Source organism: Phaseolus vulgaris, chromosome 3, assembly GCF_000499845.2.
Source record: "Phaseolus vulgaris cultivar G19833 chromosome 3, P. vulgaris v2.0, whole genome shotgun sequence".
In the NCBI taxonomy this organism is placed as follows: domain Eukaryota; kingdom Viridiplantae; phylum Streptophyta; class Magnoliopsida; order Fabales; family Fabaceae; genus Phaseolus; species Phaseolus vulgaris.
The window spans coordinates 14,329,445-14,349,212 of record NC_023757.2 but is presented as its reverse complement, the minus strand read 5'-3'; the positions used below and the strand labels follow the sequence as shown (position 1 = coordinate 14,349,212).

Here is a 19,768-nt window from a genome sequence, read left to right as displayed (position 1 = left end):
GATAAAAAGCTTTGAATGTTTTCTTGAAAGGTTCTCTTAAAGAATTGAAGCGTGCTTGCTCATTTTGTGCCTTGGTCAAGGGTTGAGGTTTTGTCATTGGTGAACTGTAGAAAAGTGTTGTTGTACTAGGGTTCTTCAATCTTCTTTTTAGGTGCTTTCTTTCCTTATTCTTTCTTGTGTAAAGGTGTATGTATAGATACTTCATGATAGGGTTTCTTGGAGTGTTCTTGCTGCTGAAATAGAGTTTTTAAACAATGTTCTTGAAGGGTTCAAGAACCACAAGGTCTTGTAATTGGTTATGTATTGTTAGTGGATTCCAACTTGGTGTGAGGTGAGACTAGATGTAGCTCTTGATGAGTGAACCAGTATAAACTGTGTGTTCATCTTTCTTCTCAATCCTTGCACTCGTTTTCAGCATAATTTGATAATTTGCCAGGAAATAAATTTGTTGAATCAAAATTAAATTTTTTCTTTCGGGGCTTGTTCATATTGTTCTTCAAAGATCCTGAATAAGTTATTGGTTGTTTACAAATATTTGAATCTATGTGTTGGTTGTTTAAAGAGAGTAATAAATCTTTAAACTAAATCTTTTCAAGATTCATATTTCCTTCAAGATCACTTGTTAAAAATTCAAAGTTTAATTTCTGGGTGGAAATCTTGCTGCAGTATAAGAGCCTACACTGTTCTGAAAAACTATCTTTTAATCTCAAACTAATCAGATTAAGGTTCTGGATTTGAAAAAGTAATCAGAAAATAAATTTGTTCTTTTTAAAATCAATATGTTCTTTTTCTCATAATTATAGGAAAACAGTTTTTGTTTGTGAAAATTTTTAAAAGCTCAATTCAGCCATCCTCTTGAACTTAGACACTAATAGACCCAACAATTGGTATCAAGAGCTAGGACTTGTATTTTACTCAAGTTTTGTGCATTATGTCTAAGTTTAAAATGCCTTTAGCTGAGGGTGCGTCTATCAATAGACCTCCTATGTTTGGTGGATTGAATTATGCATTCTGGAAAATTAGGATGTAAATTTTCATGGAATCTATTGACATGGGAATTTGGGATATAATGGTCAATGGACCTTTTGTGCCTATGTAGGTTGTCAAAGAATAAACAGTAAAGAAGCCATGGTCTGAATGGAATGAAACTGAAAAGAAGGCTCAATATGATTCTCTAGCAAAGAACATCACCACCTCTGCCTTGAATATGGATGAATTCTTCAGGGTGTCTCAGTGCAACTCGACTAAGGATATGTGGGAAATATTAGAGGTAACTAAGGAGGGCACAAATGATGTTAAACGGGCTAGAAAGCATACCCTCATCCTAGAGTATGAACTCTTTATGATGCAACCAGAAGAGACTATGGCAGATGTGCAGAAAAGGTTTACACATATTGTAAATCACCTCATTGGACTAGGTAAGGTTTTTGACAAGGAAGAGCTCAACATAAAGGTGTTGAAATATCTTGACAGAAGTTGGCAACCTAAGGTAAGAACAACATTTGAAACCAGAGATTTATCCAAGTTATCCACTGCTGCATTGTTTGGGAATTTGATGGAGCATGAGCTAAAGCTCAAAATACTGAAAGAACAAGAAATAATGGAGAGAAGAACAAAGGGAATTGCCTTGAAGACTAGTATACATAGTGAGACAAGTGAGGAAGAGGAGAATCCTGAACATGATGAGACCTTGAGTCTGCTCACCAGAAAGTTTAGTAGATTCCTAAAAAGGAAAAATCGAGACAGAACTCAACAAAGAAAGAGGTACTCTAAACCCAATGAATCAACTTTTTCAAATTTTACTTGCTTTGGTTGTGGTAAACCAAGACGCATAAAAGCTTATTGTCCAAACAATCAAATTAAAGAAAAATTTGTCAACAAGAAGGGTGAAAGAGGTAGAGGAAAAAGAGCATATATTTCCTAGGAGGAAAGTGGAGTCTCCTCAACAAGTAACTCCTCAATTGGAAGTGAAGAAGAAAATTTGTGCTTCATGGTGAATGATGAAGGATCAATCTATGATTCGGTGAGTGATTTTTCCACTGATTCTATAAGTTATGATCACATGTTAATTTGCTTTAAAGAAACACATGATGAAGCAAACAAATTAGATGTCATATGTAACAAACTGAATAATGCAAACAAGGTATTTGAACCTAAGGTTAAGTCACTTGAGGAAGAATTACACAAAGCTAAAACTGATCTTGTTAGTCTTGAATTGACATGTTTTCATGCATCTATAAAAACCTGTGAAAACAGGTTGAATATCTGCTGAAAACCTTATCAAATTTCACCAAAGGAAGAGAAAATCTCTAAACACTGCTGGGATCACAGAATTTTGTTTTTAATAAAAATGGGCTAGGATATAATCCTGGAAGAAAGAACAATGTTAAAAAGTTGTCCAGTTTTATTGTTCCTTCTAAAACAGGTTATTCTTCTTTTAACAGTTCAAATAAAATGCATTCTGTCTCTTGCTTTTACTGCATGAAATATGGACATATCTCTAGAACATGTAAAGCTAGAAAGTACCTTGTTCCTAAAGGATTGGCCAAATGGCTTCCTAAGGAAAGGTATTAATCCTACTGGACCCTACACTAAAAAGGGGTACCATATGTGTTAATCTTGTTTTGCAGAAAAACAGCAGGAAAAACCAGTGGTACTTGGACAGTGGATGCTCAAAGCACATGACTGGTGATGTGGCTCAGTAAATGTATCGACTAGTCCTCGGAGATTGTTGACTACTAGTAAAAGTGGGCCACATAAGTTGAGTCCCACAAGCGGCATAGGTCAGTGTCTCCCACGCGACACGCGCCAGGGTGTTGATGTATCCTTGGCAACAAAGTGAGTACGATGTAACATCGGGCATCAGTGACTCAAACAGCAGAACTGGACCACGAGAGGTGAATCCCAAACAACACACCAATTATCCGTAGGGGGAAGCCTAGATCACAAAGGGTCCATGCGTGTGGTGTGAATAGCGTATTCAGGTGCGACACAAGTAAAGCACCACTAGGAACGCTAAGGCCCATTAGGGTTGCGTTCAAGGGGTAGGCTGCATGCATGGCACGTGAACAGTTAGGGCACCCCCAGGACGGAAGGCCCCAGAGATTAGGTGCACAAGTTGGTACCCAGGTGGCCATTCCGTCAGAGGTTGCACTCCAGTAAGGGAGCCTTACGCGCTAGATTGCCCTAAGATTGGGTGATAGTGGTGCTAAGGCATACCCTCAGAAACTCTAAATGTGGGTAGCGGAAACAGCGGAAACCCTAGACTATATAAAGGGTAGTAAGAAATCTCACAAGTTACACAAGTTTTATGCAGTTTTTTACACAAATCTTGAGACTAGAGGTGAGAGACACATTTATGTTTCTTTGCCCCAGTATTGACTTGAGCGTCGGAGTGCAAACGGCCTCTAGGGCACCCCTTTGTCTTTGCAGGTGCAGGGTGTTTTGATCCAAGAAAAAGCACGAACCAAGGCAGAGAGAATTGGGCGTGTGATCGTTGTAGAAGTACAAAGGCAATTGAGTCAACCGGCAGGAACATTTGGCGCCCATCGTGGGGCACGATTAAAATTTTGTCCCATTCAGAAGCCTAGAGTGAATATCCATCAACATGAGAAACACGATGTGATATGATTCCAATAGCACAATATGAATGATTCTTGACATTCTTAGGAATCATCTTGAGTTGGATATGAGATAGGCACTTTATGATAGAATTGGATCAAGGTTCTATGATCAAGAACTCACCAAGACTAGTACCAAAACCCAAACTCATATGGAAGTTCCATATATTGTCAAATTGAACCGAACAAATTGAATGAAAAAGGCAAAAGCACCGAACAAAATGCATAAGAAAATAATTGCACCGAACAATTAAGCTAGAAAAGAAGAAGAAACAATGAGGAACAGCAAATAGAAAAAGGAACCGAAGCAAAACAGCAAGAACACTAGAAAACCGAACTGAAAAACAAAGGAAACAAGCTAAGACATGAACATAAAAAGAGAAGGAAGGAAGGAGAAAAGAAAGCTCATGAAGATGGAGGAATGGTTGGATGATCACGCCACTTAGAGGATGGAGACTCCAAGATGAGTGTGCAATGCTGCCACTTGAGGTAACCAAAGAATTCTCAAGATAAGACTAAGTGAGGAAGGCACAAAGCTCTCCAATTCTCTCTCAAATTGAGTAGAGTTTCTCTAATTCAAAATTCAAATCTGAAAAATACAAAGGCAGCACCTTAATTTATAGCCTAGAGGTGCTGAAATGCAAAGCTAATTAAATTCAAAATTCCCCCCAAATTACATGAAAGTGGCGCCAAGCATGAGGAAGGTGTGACTTCCTCTCTCACTTTGGCACCTCCCTATTACTTCTACACCTCTCTACTAAACGCACACCCCCCTAAGACTCCTAAACTAAAGACCTAAAGATGCTTTGACAAAAGAGGTTTCTTATGTTTCCCTCTAAGCACCTTCAAACAAAGAAATTACAAAAAGAAAACAAACGTCCATTAGCTCCTAAAGCCTTGAACATGCTCCTTGTAAGCCTTTGAGGTGGGCTTTGAACTCCATGAGCGTCCTCCATTTGAGCCTCAACCTCTTCTTGCTCTTGATGATTGGCCTCCATGTCCACTTGAGCTTGATCTCCATCACGATGCAAGGACCGTTGCACCGAACGGAAACGAAAGCATCACCATGCAACAGATCATGGAGACGATGCGCGCCCTCCAAGAAATGGTGGCGACATCAAGAATGGATCAAGAACTTATTCAGGTTGACTTGGCTGCGTCGCAAGCAAGAAACGAAGAACTGTGCAGGACCAACGAGGAACTGCGCAGGAATTTGCAGCAACAAGCAGGGGAACGTGAGGTGGAGGAGCAAGTACCGACCACACCACCCAGGGCTTTCCCAATGCCGTTTTCGCAACCGATCATGGATGCAGTGATACCAGCCATGTTCGTGGGTCCTAAAGCCACCTTTACAGGTGTAGAGGACCCAAAGGCTCATCTCACGACCTTCTACACACAGATGATGCTGACTGGGGGCTCTGGCGCAGTGCATTGCAAGTTGTTCATGAGCACGCTGACAGGCACGACGCTAGATTGGTTCATCAGCCTCCTTTATGGGCATGTGACATCATTCGCGCATTTTTCTATGTTGTTCAGGGAGCAATACATAGCAAATCGGGCTCCCCCACTGGTCTCTTACAATCTTTTCGACGTAAGGCAATACCAAGGGGAGTCCTTGAAGGACTACCTCAACAAATTCGGGGCAGAGGTGGTGAGGCTGCACACCAAGGATGAGGATATGATGGTGCACGCCTTCAGGAAGGGAATTATGCCGGGACCCTTCAGTGAGTCACTCATCCGGAGCTGCCCCAAGACTTTCAGTGAGATCAGGCGTTGAGCGGTGGCCCATATCGTCGCGGAAGGGGAACTCACCGAGAAACGCAGCTGTGTTGTCCCCACTCGCCCGCGAGGGCCAAGTTGACCTCAGCCCATGAGGGTACATGAGGCAACGATGGAGAACAAGGCCCCAGCAAAGTAGCAGCCCTACGAGCCCAGGAAACCCCAAACCAGGGGGTGCACGAGGGAGGATGTGCCACCAAGGCACAACTTCTTGGTGGAATTGAAGGAGCTGATCGTTGTCCCTAACTTAGCAGAGAGACTGAAGATGCCCGCAAAGACTGACAAGAGGTTGGGGCCTAACAAGAACGCCTGGTGCGAGTTCCATCAAGCGTATGGCCACCCTATACACAACTGTTTGGCACTCGAACACCAGTTGTTGGAGTCACAGGGAGCCCAAACGTTGGCGGCACCAGCAAGATATCAGGGGCACGAGATTCCCATTCATGGTGAGATTCACACCATTTCTGGGGGTTTCTCGAGTGGAGGATGCACCGCTTCTCAGCGAAAGAAGTATGCACGGGCGGTGATGACGGTAGAGGCGCAAGAGGCAGACCAGGTCATCGACGTCGACCTCGTCTTCACCAAGGCTGACCTCCGAGATGTCGTCCCCCACGACAATGGCCCAGTGGTGACCTCGGTAGTGGTCACCGAGAGGAAGGTGCACCATGTCCTAGTGGACCAGGGAAGCTCGGCAGATGTGATGTTCTGGTCGACTTTCAACAAGTTGTAGTTGTCTCCTGACCAATTGAGGCCTTACACCGGCTGTTTGTATGGGTTTGCTGGAGACCAGGTGGAAGTGCGTGGGCACATAGAGCTGAGAACCACCTTCACAGATGGTGTCGCCTCCCGCACAGAGAACATCAGGTACCTTGTTATTAACGCTCCCTCAGCTTACAACACATTGTTGGGCAGACCCGCGCTGAACAGGTTGAGAGCGGTGGCATTGACGAGGCTCATGAAGATGAAGCTGCCTGACTTGGGGGGAACAGTGATCACCATCAAGTCAGACCAGAAGGAGGCTAAGAGATGCTACGAGAATAGCCTCAAAACGAAAAGAGGGGTGTTCACTGTCACCACTCGGGCCCCAAGTGAAAAAGGGGTCGCCCACGTAGAGATCTCCCGGGAAAGGCGACCCGAGCCAGCTGGAGAGGTCTTGGAAAGGGAAATCGGTGGTAGAATGTTCAAACTTGACGCAGGACCAGATTGTCGAGGTCATAGCACGACCGAGGTCATACCTGTCTGCTAGAGGAGGGGAAAGTTCAATGAGGAAAGGTGGCAGGTCATCAAAGAAGAGACACAGAAGTTGCTGAGCGCCAACCACGTCAGGGAGATTCAATACCCGGAGTGGCTGGCCAACGTGGTCCTGGTGAAGAAGGCCAACAGGAAGTGGAGGATGTGCGTAGACTTCACAGACCTCAACAAGGCCTGCTCGAAGGACTCCTATCCCCTAGTAGATAGTGCCTCGGGTTGTAGGTTGCTCAGTTTCCTGGATGCCTTTTTTGGGTATAACCAGATCAAGATGCATCCTAGGGACGAATGCAAGACGGTGTTCATGATAGAGTTGTCTTGCTATTATTACTCAGTAATGCCCTTTGGGCTGAAGAATGCAGGTGCCACCTACCAAAGGTTGATGGACAGAGTGTTTACGCCCATGATAGGGCGAAATGTATAGGCCTATGTGGATGATATGGTGGTGACCTCACAGGTGAAGGATCAACATGTCGCTGATTTAGAAGAGCTATTTACCACAATAGCCAAGTACAAACTGAAGCTGAACCACGAGAAGTGTGTGTTCGGGATGGAAACGGGTAAGTTTTTGGGTATCCTACTCACCGAGCGTGGGATAGAGGCGAACCCTGAGAAATGGGTTGCAATCCTCGAAATGAGGAGCCCAATCTCGATCAAGGAGGTGCAGCAGTTGACAGGGCGGATGGTCACTCTGTCTAGATTTGTATCAGTAGGAGGGGACAAGGGTCACCCTTATTTCCAGTGCCTGAGGAGGAACAGTAGGTTCATCTAGACCAGGGAGTGTGAAGAAGCGTTCCTCAAGCTGAAGGAATACCTGGCCAGTCCCCCAATGTTATGCAAACCGCAGTTGGGCACACCTCTTCGCCTATACTTCGCGGTCACCGATCAGGAGATCAGTTCGGTCCTCGTGTAGGAACATTACCAAGTACATAAGCCAATATACTTTGTGAGCAAGGTATTGCAGGGACCTGAGGTGAGGTACTAGGCCCTAGAGAAGGCAGCCTTGGCAATGGTGTTCTCAGCGAGGAGACTTCGCCACTACTTCCAGAGTTTTGTTGTAGTGGTGATGACAGATCTGCCTATCCGCAAGGTCTTGCAGAAGTCGGACGTTGCAGGAAGAATGGTACGTTGGACAGTAGAACTATCAGAGTTCGACGTACAGTACGAGCCCAGAGGCCCTATCAAAGGCCAAGTTTATGCTAATTTCGTGGTGGAGCTCTCCTTGGCAGACGCACATAAAGAGGAAGCCAACTTCCAATGGGTGCTCTCTATAGATGGGTCCCCTAACGAACAAGGCAGCGGAGCAGGCATCATCTTGGAGTGACCGAACGGGCTATTGATCGAGCAGGACCTACGTTTCGCAGTCAAGGCCAGCAACAACCAAGCGGAGTATGAAGCCCTGATCGCTGACATACTGTTAGCCAAGGAGATGGGTGCGCAGAGTTTGTTGGCGAAGAGCAATTCCCTACTGGTCACAGGTCAGGTAACAGGGAAATACCAGGCCAAGGACCCACAGATGGCGGCTTATCTGGAATATGTCAAGGCCTTGAAGAAGTCATTAGCGGTGTTCGAGTTGGTACATGTCCCTAGAGAGCAAAATGCCCGAGTTGACTTGCTAGTTAAGCTTGGCAGTTCAGGCAAGGGAGGCAGACAGAGGATCGTCATACAGGAAACCCTGAAGACACCTCGAACCTTCACTGTAGATAATCTGGTGGGGTCCATCAGGTTAGCACGTCGAGAAGAGGGAAGAGGAGTCATCGGTCACTGTCCCAGGAGACACTGAGAACACCCAGGATAAGCACATACCCAGATCTTGGGGAAGAATCATTACAGGTCTGCCTGGTCGAAGGAGGAGAAACCTGGATGGCGCCCTACAAGCGTTACCGGGCTGATGGGATACTCCTGCTGGAACCCACAGAGGCTAGGAAAATAAAGAAAAATTTGACCAAGTACACCCTCATCGATGGAGAATTATTCAGGCACGAGTTCACCCACCCTATTCTGGTATGTGTAAGCGGCGAGCAGTGTGCACGAATAATGGCAGAACTCCATGAAGGGATATGTGGGAGTCATATCAGTGGTCGATCTCTAGCATCGAAGGCCATTCGTGCGGGATACTATTGGCCAACCATAAGGGAAGACTGCACGAGGTACGCACAGTAGTGCATGTAATGCCAGCAACATGTTGACTGGCACAAGGCGCCACCAGAAGAGCTTAGGTCGATTTACAGCTGATGGATATCCACTAGGAAAGGATTTTATTAATGAAGGAGGAGGATTTTCACCTACACATTTGAAGTTCTTCCTTCTAGTCTTCTCACAAATTAAAAGAAGTCAAAGAGAAGATCAAACCTAAAGATAAAGAAGTCTACAAACTCTCAAATAATAGGCTTCATATTAAATATCTCTCTTTATAGTTTCTTTTAAATTGTAAATAATATAGAATAATGTTTAGAAAGGTGCTTAGAGGGAAACATGAGACACCTCTTTTGTAAAAGCATCTTTAGGCTTTAGTTTAGCAAATTCTAGAAGCTTGGGGAGTGAGCTTAGTAAGGGGGGTGTGATCTTAGGAGTTTTTTGGGTAGCTTAGGGAATAAGCTATGTAAATGACCAGCCCTTACTCCTATAAAAGGAGGGCTTAGGTCCTTCACAATTCAGATTGGAATTTTATAGTAGAGAGACTATACTCAATTTTGGAGAGAATTTGTGAGTTTTGAGTCTTCCTCTTCTTTGCCTTATCTTGTGAGCTATGGTGAGCTTCAAGTGGTGGCACTCCATCACTTATCTTGGTTAAAGGTTCCAAGTGGCGTGAATGGCTTCTTCCAATCCTCAAAATCCAGCAAGCATCTTCTTCCTGGTCGTTCCATACCTGGGGAATCGATATCCTGGGACCCTTCTCTTTGGCGATACGGCAGCTAAAGTACCTCGTGGTCGCCATAGAGTATTTCACGAAGTGGATAGAGGTTGAGCCAGTGGCGCAGATCATGGCTCACAAGATCCAGCACTTCGTGTGGAAGAACATAGTTTGCCGCTTCGGACAATGGCACCCAATTCGCAAGCCAATAGCTAGGAAAGTTGTGTACAGAAATCGGGACAAAGCAGGTGTTCGCATCAGTCAAGCACCCCTAGACGAATGGGTAAGTCGAGTCTTCCAACCGAGTCCTGCTCAGAGGTCTGAAGAGAAGGCTTGAGAAGGCCAAAGGGACATGGGCAGAAGAAGTCCCTAGAATTGTGTGGGCTTACCACACCACTCCCTAGTCCACCACCAGACAAACACCCTTCAGCTTGGTGTATGGGTCGAACGCGATGATTCCCTTAGAGATTCAGGAGAACTCGCCACGTTTCCATAACTTTGTGGCCGAAGAGTCCAACGAAGAGAGAAACGTGAACCTGGATCTACTGGATGAAGTAAGGGAGGAAGAAAGGATTAAAGCTGAAGCTTTGAAGAGAAGGGTGGAGTACAAGTACAACTCCAAGCTGAGACCTCGCCTGTTCCAGGTTACCGACCTGGTGATGCGAAAGGCCCACCCGTATAAGCTAAAGTAGAAGTTGTCCCCCAAGTGGACTGGTCCTTTCAGAGTGACAGAGGCCCTTGGGAATGGGGCATACAGGCTTGAGACGTTGGAGGGAGGCGCAATTCCTCGTACATGGAATGCGACCGACCTCAAGTTTTACTTCAATTGAACTTTAGCATTGTACATAGTTTTTAGGGGACACTTTTTTTCCCTTCCAAGGGTTTTTTAACGAGGTCACCCAATAATTTTCGATTGAAGTATATTCTCGAATATTTTGTACAATGCAGTGACGAACTGTTCACTTGGGTTAAAAGTCTCGAGAGCGGGAAAGGTAGGTTCGCAGAGAACACCTCCCCCTCGAGTGAGAATGCCAAGGCTGAACAATATGGTTCGCCAGTAAAATCCTTGTTTGCCTTTACGCGAAGATGAGGTCAGTTATGAACCGTTCGCTTGGGTTAGAAGTCTTAGGAATGGGAAAGGTAAGTTCGTTGAGGAAACCTCCCCCCCCCCCCCATCCATGAGTGAGAACACCAAGGTTGAACAGTATGGTTCGGCAGTAAAATCCTCTTTCGCCTTTGCGTGAAGATGAAGTCGGTTACGAACCTTTTCCTCGCGGGTTAGAAGTCTCAAAGGAGGGCAGGACGGTTCGTAGAGAACGTCTCCCCCTTTGAGTGAGAACGCCAAGGGTAAGAAGTACGGTACGCCAATTAAAATCCTCATCTGCTCTGCTAGGGTAAGGACCAGGTCAGTTATGAACCTTTCCGCCTGGGTTAGAAGTCTCAAGGGAAGGCAGGACGGTTCGTAGAGAACGCCTCCCCTTTGAGTGAGAACGCCAGGGCTGGGAAGCACGGTTCACCAGTTAAACCCTCCCTTGACTTCATATAGCAAGGATGAGGTTAGTTGTGAGTTTCTCCTTGGGCTAGAGGTCTTGAGACTGGGCAGGACGATTCACAGAACGCCTCGCTCTCTTGAGTGAGAGCGCCGTAATGGAGACAGTATGGTCTGACGGGTGAACCCTCCCCAAACCCAGTATGGTCAGATTGGGGTCAGATACGAACTTTTCCTTGGGTTAGAAGACTTAAAGCGGGATAGCGCAGAGTGCGTCTCCCTCTTGAGTGAGAACACTGAGGCGAAGACAACACGGTTCACCAGCGGCATCAACAAGGCATCTTCTTACTCAACTCGTGCCCATCAACGACTCGTTTTGACATGGCGAAGGGGGAGATTGTTGAACCAAGTGGTGTTCAAGCTTTGAAGAATCCAAATCCTTTGAAGGATGTTGAAGCCTCTGTTGTGCTTGATGTTGCTATGCTAGTTTAGCTTAGTTATGGGGTAGTTTGGATGTTGTAATCCACCCTTTGATTAAATCTAAAGCATAGGCATTCTCAATCTTTGTGAAAGTAAAATGTTTTCAAACTAAGTTAAAACAACTGATTGTTTTATCGAAACAACCGACTGATTCGAGGAAACAACCGATTGATTTGAGGAAACAGCCGATTGAAAAATGTTTTTAAATGGTTGAACTGCTAAGGATATGTGGGATACACTCAAGGCTGCTCATGAACCAAAGGAAGCAATGACAAAGAGTCAAGCAAGAAGGAAAAGAAGGCAAAATAAGAAAAGCCTCAATCTTTGCTTCATGGCCAGAAGGGAGGATGACTCAAGTAGTGTAAGTTCATCAAACTCTTCAAACTCTGAAAATTATGGTCAATTGTTTCAAGCCTTTCAAGAAACGCATGAAGAAGCCAACCGATTGGCTCTCTTGAACAATCGGTTAAAAGAAAAGAACAGATGGCTTGAAAACAGAGTAAAGGCACTGGAAGAGGATTTAGAAAATTCAAAAACAGATTTTGAAAATCTGGAAATCATTTACAAAAACTCCTCTTGCAAGTGTGATACTCTAGTTTGTGAAAATTGCGAAAATCTTGAAAAGAAGGTCCACTATCTTGTTAAAATAGTGGATAAGCAAAGTCTTTAAAAGCAAAGTCTAGAACAATGCCTCATGGACTCTACACCCCTTTGCCGATTGCAAATGCTCCTTGGGAAGACATTAGCATGGATTTCATTTTAGGACTTCCTAGGACTGCAAGAGGCCATGACTCTATCTTTGTGGTAGTGAACCGTTTTAGCAAAATGTCCCATTTTATTCCATGCCACAAGGTAGATGATGCTCAAAATATTTCTAGACTCTTCTTTAGAGAAGTGGTGAGACTTCATGGTCTCCCTAGAAGTATAGTATCCGATAGAGATCCCAAGTTTATAAGCCATTTTTGGAAAACTCTTTGGGGCAAACTTGGAACAAGACTACAATTTTCAACTTCTTGTCATCCTCAAACGGATGGCCAAACCGAAGTAGTCAATAGATCTCTTGGGACTATGCTTAGGGCTATCATGAAAGTCAACCATAAATCTTGGGATGAGTATCTTCCCCACATTGAATTTGCTTACAATCGAGTAGTTCACAAGACTACTAATGCTTCTCCTTTTGAAGTGGTATATGGTTTTAATCCTCTCACACCCATGGATTTGTTACCTCTTCCTAATCCACAAGAATTTGTGCATAAGAAAGGAGTCATCAAAGCCGACTTTGTAAAGAAAATGCATGAGAAGATTAAACTCCAAATACAACAACAAAATGAGAAGTACGCAAAATAGAACAATAAAGGGAAGAAGGAAATAATTTTTGAGGAAGGAGACTTAGTTTGGCTTCACCTTCGCAAAGATAGATTTCCAACTCAAAGGAAGTCCAAACTAAGTTCCCGAGGTGATGGACCCTTTCAAGTCCTCAAGCGAGTCAATAACAATGCATATAAATTGGATCTACCTCTTGAATATGGAGTTCATGACACTTTTAATGTAATTGACCTTTCTCCATTTGTAGGTACCAATGACGATGACAAGCTGGATTTGAGGACAAATCCTTTCCAAGGGGGAGGGGATGATGGAGGAGGGCCAAGCACATCCCACCATGAAAGCCAAGACCCAAAGCTAGACCGTGATGAGCGTCTAGACTCAAGGAAAGAGCGTCTAGGACGTGAAGAGGGGAGGCTACACATGGAGCGTCTAGGGGGAGGCCTAGACCGTCTAGGCCCTATTACAAGGTCAATGGCTAAGCACATTCACGCCCAATTGAATGAAGCCACGGATGGAAGAGAGAAAGCCTTGTACATGTTACATGGAGGCCCATTAGGGGTGCTTAGTAATTAGAGTAGTGTAGAAAGCATAATTGAGTGAACATTCTAGAATCTCTTTTGTTTGGCCGGTCATGAGCACATGTGCCATGTGCTTTGTGATTTGCATTTCATTTGGCTTTCATTTCATTGGACATTAGCTTAGCTTCTACGGCCATTTAGCTTATAAATAGGAAGGCCTACACCTAGTATTTTCAAGTTTATTGTGAGTAAAGTTATGCTGCCATTTTGTGCCAAGCTTTGCTTCTCCCTAGAACTCTAGGCTCTAAACTTCACATCCTTCACCTTTCCTTGGGCTGGCCGAACCTCCCAATGTTCATACACATCATGCACCTTCAAGATCAACATCACTCTTAGAAGGATCTTGCACACACACATTCATGGCTTCCGCACCATCTCTTACATGATTCAAGAAGAACTTTGTTCCGTCCGGTTGACCTGGGACGTCTTCGTGCGCAACCTCAACCGTCAGCTAGGGACTCCTTCCCACTGATTACCTGTGGATTCCTGCAAAGAAGGACAAAAGGGCGCCCTAGCGGCCGTTTGCACTCCGACGCTCAAGTCAGCCAGCAAGAAACACCAAAAATTATGCACCTCCGTATCGGAGCACCGCGTATGACACTCTGAAGGTGGTAAAAAAGGAAACTATTTCTAATGTGTATTTTCTCGTTCTGGCAAAGATCTTTCCCCAGTCCCTTGTCCCTCACCTCAAGGCTCGAGCAAGCAACTAGAGAGTTTCTGGAAAATTTGCCAAAAGTCCGAACCCCGTTCCCAACATTCTCGGCGCTATTTAAACTACCCAAGCATTTAAAGCGCCTTAAAGCGCTTTTAATCATGAAACGTAACGCACTTAATTAACGCGTCTAATTAGAAAACGTAGCGCATTTAAGACGTTGAAACGCTTGTGAGCCTTTATAGTACCTTAAACGCTCGAAACAGAAACTGTATTAAATGACTTTAATTACCTGGTACCTGACTAAATGGTGTTTCTATTCTGACCTTGCTGTCGTACACGTGGAGGGCCTCACAGCGCCATGACCCCATTTGGGGACGTTTCTACGTGTGAGTTCTCCTGCTTGGGAGTGCTACTGCGCAAGGGGTGACTTTTTGGGTGCCAACTCATGCCCCCAATCATCTAGTCACTCACTTTGAGAGTGTATCTGCCTTCCTCTCGTACCCTGCACCTGGCTACCCTGGGCGTGACCCTCCCCTTGAGTCGTATCTGTCCCAAAGGCGTCTCTGGGGCGGTAGGGGTACTTCACGAGTCAGGCTGCCCTACACTGGTGCTATCACTATGGTCTTGAAGCCACCTTTTCCTTCTCTTTATCACTACAGGACGGTACACAAGCCCCCCAGTCTTAAGTCGAAGACTTGTTTTCAGCGCAAAGGCTAAGGCCTCGCCCACGCCGTCCACGTGCCACCCTGATGACGTGTCATTCCCTGCTGACTCAACAATTCTCGAATTATTGACGTGACACTCTCTGAACCATAGGGGCGCTCCTAATGGCTAATTGGACATCCTCTGAAGCGGGGAAAATAACACCTTTTGGGGCTACGCTTAATCGTGCGCCACGTGGCTCATCACACGGCCAGCCTCTAGAGTCTCTTGCGCTCCCCTTGAGCGCTTAATCCTTTGACACGTGGCACGATCTCACGGCTCCTGTAACGCGCCTCTTAGGTTGCCAATGTAACGTTCAAGTTACCCCAAACCCCGCGCTCACACCACTGTTACATCCATTCTCTCTGCATCTCCGCACTGTTCATCGCCTTCAAACCCTTTCCCTGTAACTCCTGCTCTTTCCTTCGCGCTCTCCTTCCTCCCTTACTTCGACAACAAAGGTATGATTTTTGCACATCCCGACTCTTCTCCTTCGTCGCATTGCATAGTTTATTGAACAGCCTGGGACTGTTTACGTTTATGCATTACTGCGTTCTTCCGCTTCTCCTTTCTTCTCTGTTCCCTTCTCCTTCTTTTGGGGTTTTCTCGCGTGGGTGGTATTTCCTGGGTTTTACCCCCTTTTCTGTCTTGGCATCACTTTGTTAAAAACCTTTTTCCTTTCTTCTTTCTCCAGCTATTTATTCACACCATGACGCGCCCGAACTCCCAGTCTGGTTCTCCCCCTCGACGATCTGGTCTTGTGTCTCTTGAACTTCTTCCCATCGATCTCCCTCTCCGACACGTCTTCTGCTGGTTCGGGCCATCTCTCCCGGGCGATCTCCGCTCGGGTGACGCCTTCTTCCCTTGGAGGCTGGGTGGTGATAGCGAACACTCCTCTCTTCGTCCTGAGGCTATTCTCGTAACACTTCTTAGCCTCCTTCTGGTCAGACTTGATAGTGATCACCGTCCCCTCCAGGAAAGGCAACTTCCTCTTCATGTTCCTCGTAGAGGCTATCGCTTCAATCCTGTTTAAAGCAGGTCTACCCAAAAGTATATTGTAGGCTGATGGAGCGTTAACAATGAGATACTTGATGTTTGCAATGAGTGACGTTATGCCATCTGTGAAGATTTTCATCAGCTCTATGTGTCCACGCACTTCTACCTGATCTCCAGCAAAACCATACAAGCAATCGGTATAAGGTCTCAACTGGTCTGGAGACAATTGCAACTTGTTGAAGGTCGACCAGAACATCACATCGGCCAAACTTCCTTGGTCTACGAGGACACGATGCACCGTCCTTCCCTCTATCACTACCGAAATCACCACCGGATCATTGTCGTGTGGAACGACGTTCTGATGGTCGGCCTTGGTGAAGACGAGATCGACATCGAGAGTCTGATCTGCCTCTTGTACCTCTACTGCCATCACCTCTCGTGCATACTTCTTTCGCTGGGAAGCAGTGCATCCTCCTCCTGAGAACCCTTCAGAGATGGTGTTGATCTCACCATGAATGGGCACCTCGTGCCCTTGATCTCCTCCCGGGGCTGCTGACACATGAGCCCCCTATGGCTCTAGGAGGTAGTCCTTCAAGAAGTCGTTATTCACTAGTTCGTCCAATTGGTACCCCAGTGATAAGCAGTTGCGTATGGGGTGGCCATATGCTTGGTGGAATTCGCACCAAGCGTTCTTGTTGGGCCCCAACTTTTAGTCAGTTTTTGGGGGTGTCTTCAGCCTTTCTGCTATGTTAGGAATAGCGATCAGCTCCTTGAGCCCTACCCGAAAATGTTGTTTGGGGGGCGCGTCCCCTCGTGTGGGCGCCAAATGTTCTCACCGGTTGACTCGCTCGCCGGTTGACTCGAACGACAGTCTCTGGCCCGCCTGTCTCCGCTTGTGAATCACGCTTCCTAGGGTTGAAGAACCTTTCACCTACAAAGACAAAGGGCGCCTTGGCGGCCGTTTGCACTCCGTCACTCGAGTCAGTACTAGAGCAAAGAAATAGTAAGTGTATAAAGTAATTTCAGTCTTAGAAACAGTGTACCTTGTTAGGGTTCTTACCACCCTTTATATAGGTTATAACTAGGGTTTACTTTTGTTCTGTTACCCACGTATAGGGTTCCTTGGAGAATTTCCCTACGCCTCTATTACACAATCTTAGCATAATCTGGCACATAGGACTTCCCTTTACTGGAGTGCAACGACTAACAAAATGGCCCCCAAGGTACCAACTCATGCACTCATGCTGCGAGGCCATCTGTTCTATGGGTGCCCAAAGTATTCACGTCCCATGCATGCAGCCTACCATTGGAAACCCTAACCCTAATAGGCCTTAGCACCTCCAAGGGTTCTTTACTTGTGTCACGCCCGAATGCGCCATGCACCCCACATGCATGGATCCCTCATGGCTTAGACTTTCTTATAATTGAATGTTTCATCTAATAATTGGTATGATTTCTGGGGCCCACCTTGCGTGGCCCATTTTTACCATCTGACACCGATGTCCGATGTATGATGTCTTCTCTGGAGTCGACGATCGAGGACTAGCCGGTACAGTCACAAATAAGCCTAGAGGCTTGAAGAGCAGCCCAACAATTAGGATGGAATTGAGTCATAGCTATGTTGAGAATCCTAATGACCCCTATCTTGAACTCATCAAAAGGAAGTGTAATATGTAAATCCGTAAAAAGACAAGTATAAATGTAAAAGAAATCTTGGGGACTATTTTCCCAATTTTGACAAATACCCTCAAAAGGACTACAACTATTGACTGCAATTACATCTTGAGGAGAGTCGGGTTTTAACATGGAGACCCTAAAAATAAATTCAGCCACAGCAGATGAACCTCGAAAATGGGTAATCTACTCAGTCACACGAGGATCAACCCACTCGTAACCAGAATGACGAGACGGTCGGCTAGCAAGGTTGACCGCCCGATTGGAACCAACAACATCCTTTCTAACTTCACTGGGAATTGTAAGGGTTTTTTATGATGATGTAGAAGAAGAAGGGAAAGGCAAGGACTTAGAAGAAAACATGACTAACCTTTAGAAGGAAGTGGAAAACACTTCGCCACATTTCAGTACTTGGAATATCACTTAGTGTTCAGAGTCAGAGTGAGTAAGCAAAACGTAGAAAAGTTTTAAATGAACCGCCTTCTATAGATTTGCTAGCACGAAAAGACGAACCATTGTCTTCTCAATTTTTCTCATTATGTCATATATATGCCTCACATTCTCAATGATCTGTTGAATTAATTCTAGCCCTACCAAAATTGTCTCACTATTCTAATACCAACATAAAAGAATTTTACACTTCCTCTCATACAAAGCTTCATGTGGTGTCATCCCATTTCCACTCGGGAAAATCCAACTGCTGCAACAACCACTAGGTCTCTAATGTTCTACCATTTCCTTCTGACATGTCAAACTTGCCACAACATACCAAGCTATTTCTTTTCTCATGTCGGACAACCAAAAGGACTACTTTAGATCTTGGTACATCTTATTCATATCGGTATGTAGACTAAGATGACACTTATGACCTTATTTTAGGATCATTCTCATCAACTCTTCGTTTGCAGGTATGCTAGTTCTTCCCTTGAATCTCAATGTCCATTTTCCCCCATCACCAAGGTTTTTAGCCTGATTTGTACCTTGCAACTCCACAGTACACTTCAGACTAGGATCCTCTAACTTTTTTCCTTGATCATTCCAAGAACATCATTAGTTATAGTTAACTTACGACAACCAATATGATCAACATGGAATTGTACTCCCAAATTCAGGTTTCTAAACTACTCAAACAAATTTTGCTTTTCAATCATCATGATTGACATTCGTACTGACTTCTTGCTCAAAGCATCTGCAACTACATTAACCTTTTCCTAGTTGATACATTAACTGGAATTCATAATCTTTCATAAATTCCACTCATCTTCTCTACCTCATGTTCAACTCCTTTGATCAAACAAGTATTTTTTACTTTTATGATCACTGAGTTCCATACAATAATGTCTTCAAATTTTCAAAGCAAACACCACCACTGCCAACTCTAAGTCATAAGTAGAATAATTTCTCTCAAGAACTTTGAGTTGCATTGAAACATATGCAACTGCTATCTTCTCTTGCAGTAAGACACAATTCAATCTTTGATGTAAAACATCATACTAACCCTTAAAAGGTTTTCCTGTATCAGGAATCACCAACATTGGAGCATTTGTCAACCTTTTCTTCAGCTTTATGAAACTCTACTCACACCTCTGATAGAAAACAGCTAGACTCACAAAACTTCTTATCTTTGTGATTGTCTTAAGGCGTCCCCCTTGAAACACTGCCTCCACCTTGGCTGGATCCACTGAGACCCCTGAACTGATAACACATACTCTAAAAAGTTAACTTACTTTAGCCAGAACTCACACTTATAGAATTTATCATACCATTTCTTCTCTCTCAGAATTTCCAACATTGTCTTCAGATGCTCTTCATGTTCTTCTCCGGTACTTGAATAAATAAGCATATCATCTATAAAGACCACAACAACTTATCTAAGAAGAATAGAAATTTCTATTCATGTAATCCATTAACAGAGTTGGAGCGTTTGTTACTTCAAACAATATCACTACATACTCATAAAGTCCATAACGAGACCTAAAGGTTGTTTTCTGCACATCTTCAGCCTTTACCAAAATTTGTTGCTATCTAGATCTCAGATCAAACTTTGAGAACACTGAGGCTTCATGTAACTGATCTCTCAAACCATCAATTCTGAGTAGAGAATACTTGTTCTTGATAGTGAACTTATTCAACTGCCTGTAGTCCATACACAACTGAGACTCACCATATTTCCTTTTAACCATGGAGACCCCATAGAGATATATTGGTCTGATGCACTGCTTCTTTAACAACTCTTCCACTTGTTTCTTCAATTTAATCAACTCAATTTGAGGCATTTTGTAAGGTCCCATTGACACTGGTCTAACTCCAGGTACCAATTCAGTGGAACATTCCACTTCTCTCTTTGGAGGTAATCCAGGTATTCCT

The 19,768-nt window shown here is 44.6% G+C and overlaps 2 protein-coding genes across 2 annotated transcripts; both read left to right on the top strand.

Moving 5' to 3' along the window:
• Positions 1 to 1,207: 1,207 nt before the first annotated feature.
• On the top strand, positions 1,208 to 2,705 carry LOC137839171 (uncharacterized). Its single transcript, XM_068648297.1, has 3 exons — positions 1,208 to 1,895; positions 2,082 to 2,203; positions 2,631 to 2,705. Exons 1-3 carry the CDS (start codon positions 1,208 to 1,210, stop codon positions 2,703 to 2,705), a joined length of 885 nt encoding a protein of 294 aa, XP_068504398.1.
• A 4,951-nt stretch (positions 2,706 to 7,656) lies between these two features.
• On the top strand, positions 7,657 to 8,430 carry LOC137839170 (uncharacterized). The gene is made up of 2 exons (XM_068648296.1): positions 7,657 to 7,908; positions 7,996 to 8,430. Exons 1-2 carry the CDS (start codon positions 7,657 to 7,659, stop codon positions 8,428 to 8,430), a joined length of 687 nt encoding a protein of 228 aa, XP_068504397.1.
• The last annotated feature ends 11,338 nt before the right edge of the window (positions 8,431 to 19,768 follow it).

Excerpts from the sequence above, each read along its gene's own strand:
- LOC137839170 (XM_068648296.1), top strand. The coding sequence starts at position 7,657 with ATGGTGTTCTCAGCGAGGAGACTTCGCCACTACTTCCAGAGTTTTGTT. Across the intron at positions 7,909-7,995 it reads AGGAAGCCAACTTCCAATGG|GACCTACGTTTCGCAGTCAA; the intron begins GTGCTCTCTATA and ends TTGATCGAGCAG.
- LOC137839171 (XM_068648297.1), top strand. The coding sequence starts at position 1,208 with ATGGATGAATTCTTCAGGGTGTCTCAGTGCAACTCGACTAAGGATATG. Across the intron at positions 1,896-2,081 it reads CAACAAGAAGGGTGAAAGAG|AAACACATGATGAAGCAAAC; the intron begins GTAGAGGAAAAA and ends TTTGCTTTAAAG. Across the intron at positions 2,204-2,630 it reads ACAAAGCTAAAACTGATCTT|AAAAACAGCAGGAAAAACCA; the intron begins GTTAGTCTTGAA and ends CTTGTTTTGCAG.